The sequence below is a fragment of the Symphodus melops genome (assembly GCF_947650265.1).
Source record: "Symphodus melops genome assembly, chromosome: 1".
Classification (NCBI taxonomy): domain Eukaryota; kingdom Metazoa; phylum Chordata; class Actinopteri; order Labriformes; family Labridae; genus Symphodus; species Symphodus melops.
Window position 1 is genome coordinate 46,327,902 of NC_136691.1, and position 10,239 is coordinate 46,338,140.

Consider the following 10,239-nt stretch of genomic DNA (forward strand, 5'->3'; position numbering starts at 1 on the left):
CATACATGTATCTCATAACAAAGCTTTGTTCTAATGCTGACAGATCTAGAAAACAGAAAAATACTCTTACAATTATGATAGGCCAGACATGCCATGTGGCCATTTCTTAATCTAATGAGGTAGGTAGGACGCGAGGATGAGAGAAAAACAATTTGAGATCTCTGGAATAGAACTAGAAGTTACTCGTTGTCATGGAAAAACTGAGTAAATCAAATGTGTGAATTCTTGTTGCCTTACAAAATCATCTCATATAAAAAAGAACCCATGTAGCAACAACATAATCTCAGTAATGTTGTTTATTATGCTGCATGAAAGGTTTTATCTGCTAAAACAAACATTGTTAGAGCTACTGTGATGTATTATACAAGAACCCTTAATGTTCCCATTGTCTAATGTCTGCCAGGTTTCTTATCACGTTATCAGCTTAATGAAGCCAGAAGTATACTGAGGGATTAATAAAGTGTATCTGCTTTGCCTAACGTAATAACTGCACATTGAGTTTGTGATGTAATGTCAAGAAACATCGCAGCGCACAGACCTGATGAATGCAACGATGAGAGGCAGGAAGAAAACCTGCCACAGGATTATATGGTGCCTCGTGGAAAATTTAGTAACCAAAGTTTTTGGGGTTTTCTTCCCCAAAGAAGTTAATAAAAGACAAGATACTCCAGCCTCTGCTCCTCGTGTTTGGACCATTTCCAATCTTACTCCTGTATCACAGGAGAGTTCCTTTAATAGAAAGATATGACAACAGTGATAACCTGTTTAACTCTGGACTTGCAAACATTAAGGAATAAACTCAAAGCACATTTCCTAAAATATCAGGTTACTTTCTTTTGATTATTTTAAGTGTAACAGGCCCTATACAAATGATCTAAAGTAATTTCAAGAGTGACAGAATTAAATGATTAAAAATGATATGTGTATATATATAGCTTTAAACCATGTCCATTTAATTGATTTTGTTTTAACGCTCTACTTGTTGATGTGTTTCTGCCTCCACCTCTCTCTGGTCCAGCGGCCGTTGTTCTGCACCACTTCATGCAGGAGGTCCATGAAGGCGTACTCATTTCCGGACAGCAGCGTTTCATCATTTGGAGAGGCACCACCAGAGGGAGCCTGTGAGACCTGGCTGCTGTTTCCTGTCCCCTGTCTGCTCGCCGCAGCTCGTCCTGGCTCTTTTTTCTGATCTACCTTGTTACCGCGTCTGCTCATATGTGTGTTCTCCTCTGCAGATGTTAGGTTCTGATTGTGGCCACGTTTGACCTGATTGGGTTTCCTGGATGGGTTCAGATCCTGGATCCCCTCTGCCTTCTTTTGCTGCTCCTCTGGGTTTGTGATTAAAGTGTTGTTTTCATTTGGTTTTTGGGACTGAGAATCCTCCAAAGTGAAGTGAGCAAGATTTAAGGGCTCATCTGTTTGACATGTATCAGTTAGATCTTGGTTTTTGTCCCGTTTAGAATTAGAAGGACGTTCGTCATTGTTTAAATTGGTCTTAATCTCCCCTGGAAGCTTTGGTGTCCAAACCGTGAGGACATCAGAGCCTTCTGTCTCCTCCTTCCCCATCATTTTACATCTTGCTTGCCACTGAATTGCAGTTGGAGGCCAGGTGGAAATCCTTCCCATAACTTTTTTCATCTTTGAGCAGTTATTTTGACTGTCAGCGGACTGTTTATTGATATCTGCAGGATTGTTTCCATTCTGGTTTGTACCGATAATCAGATAAGGCACAGGTTCAGTGTTTTCAGAAACACAATGAGGGTTTTCATCTAGATTTCTACTTTTCATAGCCTGTTCTGAATTTTCTTCAGTGGTGTTTATTGAATTTTCCATCTTAACCCGCCTTTCTATGTCAGCTTCATCCTCGAGATGCTCTGTGCTGTTGGCCTGAGTCTTTGTCTCTGATTGTAAAGTCATCTGATCTTTCACAGGTTCATGAAAAGGAGACGTAAAGAGAACAGCATTAGCAGACTTAGATCTGACTCCATTAAAGGATCTCTTACATCCTGCCTCTGTGTCCAAACGATTGTTTTTAGTGTTTTCTCTTTCCTCAACATGATCCACAGACTGACTCAATCTGCTGCGGTTTTCTCTCCCCTCGTTCCCGTTTTCTTTCCCAGGCATCACTGTTTTTTTCCTCCATTTTCTTCCATGGAGCACCACCGGGAAACAAATCACAGCCAGCAGGAAAGACAGGACCACTGCACAGGAATGAAGACATGTTTAACCACCTCAATTCAAACCAATCAAGCACTAAAATGTAGAAGAAAAACTATACCAATCACAACAGCAGATGTGCAGACAACATTTCCAACTTGCGGTGGTCGTGATGTAGAACACGTTTCTAGAGGAAACAACAGACGCATAAGGCACAGGAAATGTAACAATCAAAAGAGTCTACCCAGTGGGTGTGGATGCAGGTGTGGGTGTGTACTCTGAGGGTTTACGGTGGTCAGGTTAGAAACAAAAGAAATGTAATGTCATTGATGATTAATCATATGTGTGTTCTTCTTATTCATTAAGTAATACAAGTTAACGTTAAATGAACCGGTCTTTCAGGAATATGATTACCAAGCCAATGAAAATATTCCAGAGTCAGTATAACAGAGCAATTTAGGAAAAGCAGGATAAATCGTATCAATGTTTTTAGATTGGTTTACTGTTATCAGTCAGACCTTCAGACCAAACAGTATATCTGATGATGGAGGCCATGAGATAAGGCTAAAAGCTCCAATAATCTTAATCTAATTTTATAGTTCTATCAAACTGATGTTTCAAGTTCAACTTTATAAGAAAAGGTTAATTTTAGAAGATTAAAACCCCAATATTAAAATATAAAATAAATTATTTTCTTCTTTTTTTTTTTTTTTTATGAAATAGAACAGAAAATAACTTTTCAGACTAACTTTACCTTAATGAACTTCGACTGTAAACAATGAGCCTTACACTGCATGCTTTGTTTAAAAACAGAAATTAAGTGGGGTTAACGTTTTGCACTTTAATGTCCACAAGGTGGTGCTATACTAGAAAACTTGACTTGGAGAAATCTTTTTCTAAAGTCCTGCTCACTAAAAGAGATACGTCTGATTTATATTTGATCGTTGGGTGGTTTAAATCTCTAGCATGAGATGAGCATTTTTTATTTATTGTCAATAAAATGTCATGTAAACCTTTTTGATTAGTGAAGAAATTGGAATATATATATATATATATATATATATATATATATATATATATATATATATACATAAACAGCAAAAGTACCGGTCAGTGTTGGGACTGTTGGGGGGATATCTGTGAGTCCTGGTGGGTTAAAGGGTTTTGTCTCTGTTGTTTGTATTGTTCAGGGAACAAAGATACAAAGCAAATGTTAGATTCTAGCAGAAAACTATTTTAAATATCAAACACAAATGGAGATGAAAGAAACTACCATGTGTAACAGGGTGTGAGGAGATAGAGGTGGGAGGTTCAGCGGGTGTTGTGCGGGCGGATGTTTTCATTTCAGATGTTGTACTTGACAGACTTGCTGATGTTTTTGCTGGAGGTAACGACATATACTGTAGTAAGCACACATGATCTTGATGAGGTTGAAGGATTTACATGATCAAATAGAAACTAGAAAAGAGCAACCTGATGTAGCAGTGGATGTTGGACGGGCATCAGTAGTCTTGGGTTCTAAAGTAGGCCCCACTGATGGTGATCTTGAAGGACGGGCGGTCTCACAAACTGACACGTTCCACACAGGTTGTCCCATCAATGATGCAGGGCTCTCACAGGTCACCTCCAAAGGTTTGTCAAGCAGACCTTTGCTCTGAAGATCTGTAAAAGGAGACGCTCTCAGAGTCAACGATTTCTAACAACAGATTCTCTTTAAACGGACATTTGACAAACCTTTCAGGAAGTTGACAAAGTCTTCAGCTTCACAGGAACATTCCCAGGGGTTCCCATGTAGTCTTACTCTAGTGGAAGAGAAAGACCTGAAAACCTGAGGTGAGACCCGAGTCATTCTGTTGTCAGACAAGTCCAACTCAGCCAAGCTGTTCTGAGAGCTAAAAGTATCCAGGTGGATTGCTTTGATCCTGTTCATGTTCAGTGTGAGCCTTTTGAGGTTAATGAGTCCGCTAACAGTGGAAATATTCAAAACTTGTATGTTGTTGTCTGTGAGGCTGAGCTCACTGAGAACACCAGGATGACTGAACCAGTTTGGGTTCACATCAGTCAACAGGTTCCGGTTTAGATTGAGAACTGTGAGGTTTTGGAAAGCTCTAAAGGCCCCTTCAGCAATCCCTGTGACACCAGCGCCATCAATCCTGAGTCTGGTCACAGTGTTGAGGTTGTCACTCTGCAGCACAGTGGAGTTTATCTCTCCGACGTCCTTCAGATCCATCACCAGAGAAGAAAAACCGGGCTCGAAAGCTAAAAGAGCAGTGTTAGAATTGCAATTAGGTGTTATTAAGTAGCAACACAGGGAAAAAAAAAGAAATCGACGGCAACAAGAGACCTTCAAGATATAGAATCAGCTGCATTACTTTTGACTAAATCGGATTGCACAGACCTTAGTTTTATTTCTTGTGAGAAAAATAAGTCTTTAGGAATAAAGTAATTTGAGAGAAACGTGTGTGTGACACCTAGAGCAGAATATCTATGTTCTTACTGAAGAAATTCAAGTTCTTGGTTGTGCTGCCATCTGGTGGTCGTGTTGCACACTGTAACAACACAAGTCTTCAGAGTGATGACTGTGTGCAGAAATGCACCAACTACAGATCGATGGAGGCACTCTGAGTATCAGAAAAGTAAAAAACTCTCCTCAGCAGCATAAAAGCACCTTTGGATGGTTGTGTTTTCTGTAACCATTGCAAGTTTTAAAGATTGGTACACAATACAAAAGAAATGAACCAAGAGCTTGTGTGACATGATAGTCACAGAATCCTAAAGCCCTCATATTCATTTTTGGTTTCCTGTGATATGTCTTGATTTCCGGTTTTCTAGATTTCTTTAATTATCTTATATTGTCAGCTCCAGGTTTTGGCCCTAAAGTATTCTTCAGTGTCAACAATCGTCGTCACTTACGTTAACTTAAAGGGATTCTTCACCCATTTACATGAAGCTTTGTATCTTTGAAAGTTTTCTTCATGTGATGCAAAAAGCGTCATATTGCATCACATGAAGAAAACTTCCAGGCAAAGAAAAACATATTTTTCTTGTCTCAGGGCAAAATGAGGGCTGGATTCACGACCATTCAACACTACTACCATGTTTCTAATGACACACAGCTTCATGTAAATGGGTGAAGTATCCCTTTAAAGGTCTGAAATGAAGCCACACAGAGCAGCACTGTATTAAACTCTGAAGTTGGATGATCATACAGTATCGTGATTTTCAGCTAACTTTTTCCTTTTACCACCTCTACAGAGTGAGATGAGAAGAAAAGCATAATCTTACAACTGAAGTTCTTACCTGATGGTACGTTGTTGCAAATTAAGACCAGCCCCTCACTAATACAACATCGGCCTAAACGCACATTCAGCAGCAGAACAAGAGCAGCAACTGTGGAGATAAAAATGTTGAGGTCAAATCTTGTTTGACCTCTTTATGTTTTTCCACTCGGCACTGTAAACACTTGCACTTACCCTTCATGGTGAGCGATCCCATAGATGCCAAAAAGGCAGGTTTAACAAGTGAACTCCACATGCAGTGACAGTCTGAGGGTCTTGTGATCACCTGCTCTAGCAGGTGTGAAATGAAACACTGTTGTCATGGCCGATCAGCGTTTGCCATGGTTATCAGTGTTAGCATTCAGTCGCTCAGGCTGCTGTTCCAGTTGGCTGATAAGAGTGTGAGAGGTTAGCACCCGGGGAGGCTTGACCATGTTTTGATCACTTAAAATCATGAAGCCAGCCATGTAGGATAACACAGTTCTGATTTTAAAAAGGTCAATTCAATCATTTCAGTCATAAATGAAAAGATGAAATCTGATGTGTGGATATAAAACTCAGTGTTGTGTCTCAAAAGAAAGAAAATAAACAGTGACTCTAAACGAAAGGACAAATGAAGCTGTGAGAAAAGAATAAAAATGAAAAATGTGACTTTTATTCACTTGAAAATTTATTCCATTTCAGTGCTTCCACTTAAATAAATAGATGGCATGGGATCAAAGATAAAAATCAACAAGGATGAAAAGTACACTAGTGTAACAAAAGTGGTGACCAAATGCCGATACAATCTTTTAGTAAACATAAACGCACATACAATTAAAGATCTGACCAACCAAACCCCACCCCAGAAACAAGTCAAAATGCAGCACATGAGAGATCAAGTATTCTGTTTGTTTTTGGAGACAGCAGTAGTATCATATCCGTGCAGGCCATTCGGCTTGACATGTCAGTTTGAAATCTTAGCGTTTGGTTTTAGTTCCCACAATTTACAGAGTGCACAACAGCAGTGTGACTTGATTAGTTTCGATGCCCGTTCAGAAAGGTCAAAAATCCCCCAAACAAACAGAAAGTAAAGTGCTCGTGCAACACTTCTGGTTGTTCTTGAGGCCAACAAATGGTTTTAGAAAAGCACTTTGAAAAGACGGAGAGAAGAGAGAGAGAGAGAGAGAGAGAGAGAGAGACGCTGCGGCAGTGTTTGTCAACACCTTGGAGGAATGTTCTTTAATGTTGGAACATGATTGAACCACACACGGAAAACCCCCTCTGTGAATATATCAAATACTGTCATTTGGACCGGTTGCACAGCAGCAGCACAGACACTCTTCACAACAAGAGTGTGTGTGTGTGTGTGTGTGTGTGTGTGTGTGTGTGTGTGTGTGTGCTGCTCACATGGTTAAAGATAGGGACAGGCTGACAAAACACTCAGGGAGGGAAGAGGAGGAGTTACGGAGGTTTACATTGCATGACAGAAGCAGTTGACAAGTGTTCATGAGTGCACCTTTATACAGGACAATTCTCGAGTGCCCAGTGGAAAGAAAACACAGCTAAGCTCTAAACATCAGAGAAATCTCGTTATGATAAAAATACATAACTTCAGCTCAATCTCTATTATCACGTTGCTTTAATTATTAAATAAAAAGTTTAAAAAAAAAAAAAGAAAGAAAAAAAAGCATCATGTCTGTACCAAAACCTATCACTGACCATCTTTTGGCACCCTTAAGAAAAAGGATTCCTCGACAAAATCAAATCATTTAAAATAAGAGTTAAGATTTTTTGTATTTTTTTTTTTGCTATACACAAACTCAGTGCTACACAATCAGCATTTAAAAAGCGATTGAATAAATAGATGATAGTACCACGATGCGTGAAAAGGCCAACGGACGTCTGAGGGAGAAGTAAAGGAGCCTCCCGGTGACAAAAGAAGAAGACGGTTTCTGAGCAGCAGGTTTTTTAAGAGATCCCTGGAGAGGCAAACTCGGTAATGCCAGCCTGATTTGACGATCCACGTAGGAAGAAGATTGTTGTTGTTTGTCAGGACCACAGAGCAGTCCGACAGTCCTAAAGGGATGTACAAAGGTCCCTTGTTTTCAGATTGTTCTGAATAGAGTGACAGAAATCCGCCCTAGATGCCCCCCCTCCTACCCCCCCTCCTACTTTAGTCCAAATTAGTCTGATGAAGGGGGACAAGTTTAGTGCTGCAGCTGAGCTCTCGATCATGACAGTGCTGAACCAATAAATACTTAATGTAAAAAAAATAACATCCACCAAGTATGAGAGGGAAAAGAAAAAAAAGTCCACATGCTTGAGTTGTGGTTGTAGAAAAAAAACTGACCCCGACTTAAAGCGACCTGAACCCATCGCAGTGAGATCACAGGAGGAAGAAGAAGCGATTCAGCAAGTATTCCTCTTTTTGCTGCAAGCACCGCTCCCTCAGACCACACACACACACACACACACACACACACACACCGACACACACACATACACACGCACACCTATCCCCGTGTTTGTAACCTCGGTCATCCCTTTAGGTGACCACATGTCCAGAACTTGGTGTCCAAGTGGAGCATGGCGCTGAGCTCGTCTCGTCTCGGGTCCTTTCATGAAACAAGCAAGGTGAGGGGAAATGATGTGGATGATAAAGAAGGGTTTAAAATCTGGCCTCCTGCTATTTTCCACTTTTCTTTGGCACTGCACCTCTCTTGGCCTGCCACAGGTGGTTGTGGATGGTCAGGGCGTCCACGCTGACCGACACAGTCTTGGCGGGGATGACGGTGAACTGCTTTCGGTCCGAGCTGTACTTGTACAGCTTGTCGATCATCTTCTTGCTGATGCTCTTGGGTCCTGTTCCCGTTAGCTTCTGGATCTCTTCGGTGTCAGGGAAGTAAGAGTAGAGCGCCCGGAACTGGCAGCCGCCGTCTCGAAACAGGATCATCATGTGGTTGGACTCGCACTTTTCCAACTCCTAGAAGGAGGAAAGAGGACGAACAGAAGTAAGAAAACAACAAGATACTGAGACATATTAAAGCTGTTTGTTGAGTCAAGGTTACTTTTTAGAACATACAAAGGTCAGGTTATTCTATAATGGAGAAGCAAAGAGAGTACTAAGTAAAATAAGTGTGTCATGTTTTAATCTTAGCAGTATCATTGCATCCGATGTTAAAAGACAAACATAGAAATAAGAGAAGCAACTTCCATTCTACCAACAGTTTCTTTTACTTTGCTAACTTCCTTAATACAAATGGGAGAAATCAGCTCTGTTATTTCCCATAAGCAGATAATAAGTTGCCGGATGTGTGGCTGACCTCCAGGATCTGGTTCTTCTGCGGCTCGTTGACTTTTCCGGCCAGGCAGCAGTGGGAGATTGCGTTGTGGATGATTGGCTTGTTGGACTTGGCGCTGGGCTCCTTGAAAAGTTTGGGACCTAAGAGAGAAGAAGCACATAACGAGGAGAGAAAATAATCAGTGGGTCACATGATGACGACGACTGATCACCATGATCCTTTTATTGTGCGTTTGTGTAATCCTGGACATATGGATGTTGTGTCAGATAGATAGATAGATAGATAGATAGATACTTTATTGATCCCGAGGGAAATTCAAGGCATCCAGTAGCAGTATACAGACAGGCAGGACACAAGACATTAGTTTACAATACACACCCGCCGTCCCCCCCCCTCTTTAGAAGTTGGCACAGAGCCAAAACAAACGAATAACATATCAGACAAGTACGACAGGGACGGAGCTACTGAAAGTGCGGCCACTCACGTCGGCGCACAGGTGAGAAGTGTCGATGAACAATCTGTTGTCAGGGAAATGTACAAGAGAATTTACCGGTGTATTCAGCCATGGAGGTGATGGAGGACGCGGTGGAGCCGTTGTCCCAGTCCCTCTCTGCAGTCCGACTGTTACGGCTGCCTGGAAACGACTCCACAGAGTCACAGCTAGACGATGAAGGAAAGGAGGTAGAAGTTGAACAGTTAGGACGATGTGTGTAAATCTTCTCCGAAACAAAATCTGAGATACAAATATTAAATATACAAGTCCAACATAAAGATATGATGGTTGTTTTTACCGCTGAGATCCGGCCCCTCCGGAGTTGACGCTGTCCGCCTCGTTGGTCGCGGCAGAGGCCAGTGACAGACTGGAGCCTGATTGGGCGTTGCTCAGGTTGTCAGCTTTGTGAAACAGAAATGACTTGGTCAGTTATTTTGTAAAGAAATACAATAGCACCCTGGAGCTCCTGCTTCTTGGTGCGTTACGATCGATCAGCGAGACACATTCATAACAGGAGACGTAGCTGATCGCTCATTTGTTCTATCTAAGAAGTTTTTCTGTCTTAAATGATGAGTCATTTTAGAGATGACTACACTTATGCGGTGCAGTGGTTTTTCTTTTAGGGAAAATAGGAAAATTTGATCTTAGACCTTTAATTTCATTTAAGGAAAGCAAGGAAAGATATCATGAGAGAATAGAAAGAAGTGACAGTGCCCCGTAGTTCAACTGGCAAAAACAAAATGAGTCCAAGGTGAGAGGCTACAAAGAGTCCTTTCTAATGTCATACTCATTACAAAACAATCTTACGTGTGGAAGAGCATTTGGAGAAATTATCACTGGAGGATTCTTCTCTGAAGACAGACTTGGGTCTGTGTTTTTGCTTGGGTTTGGGGGTTTTAGGCTTCACCAGGCCTTGTTCTTCAAATATCTCCTGCTGCTTCCTGCGCAGATACTCCTGCTTTATCAGCTCCCGCCGGGTTTTCTCCTCCTCTTTACGCAGACGGTCCTCTTCTGCCTCCGTCTGCAA

At 41.3% G+C, this 10,239-nt stretch overlaps 2 protein-coding genes across 2 annotated transcripts in view; both read right to left on the reverse strand.

Moving 5' to 3' along the window:
- Positions 1 to 350: 350 nt before the first annotated feature.
- On the reverse strand, positions 351 to 4,436 carry LOC306838456 (uncharacterized protein). Its single transcript, XM_079366652.1, has 7 exons — positions 3,892 to 4,436; positions 3,631 to 3,819; positions 3,431 to 3,538; positions 3,265 to 3,327; positions 2,279 to 2,344; positions 1,004 to 2,201; positions 351 to 729 (listed from the first exon to the last, which is right to left on the reverse strand). Exons 1-7 carry the CDS (start codon positions 4,385 to 4,387, stop codon positions 705 to 707), a joined length of 2,145 nt encoding a protein of 714 aa, XP_079222778.1. The 5' UTR covers positions 4,388 to 4,436; the 3' UTR covers positions 351 to 704.
- A 1,632-nt stretch (positions 4,437 to 6,068) lies between these two features.
- Positions 6,069 to 10,239, reverse strand: part of LOC306819577 (calmodulin-regulated spectrin-associated protein 1-B-like) — a gene marked incomplete at its 5' end in the record, with an annotated part of 5,456 nt that continues 1,285 nt past the window's right edge. Inside the window, 5 exons of the mRNA XM_079336949.1 lie at positions 6,069 to 8,400; positions 8,741 to 8,859; positions 9,270 to 9,379; positions 9,511 to 9,613; positions 10,020 to 10,233. Of these exons, the coding sequence (XP_079193075.1) occupies positions 8,104 to 8,400; positions 8,741 to 8,859; positions 9,270 to 9,379; positions 9,511 to 9,613; positions 10,020 to 10,233 (843 nt within the window). The 3' untranslated portion in view covers positions 6,069 to 8,103. The remainder of the gene's footprint in view (positions 8,401 to 8,740; positions 8,860 to 9,269; positions 9,380 to 9,510; positions 9,614 to 10,019; positions 10,234 to 10,239) is intronic.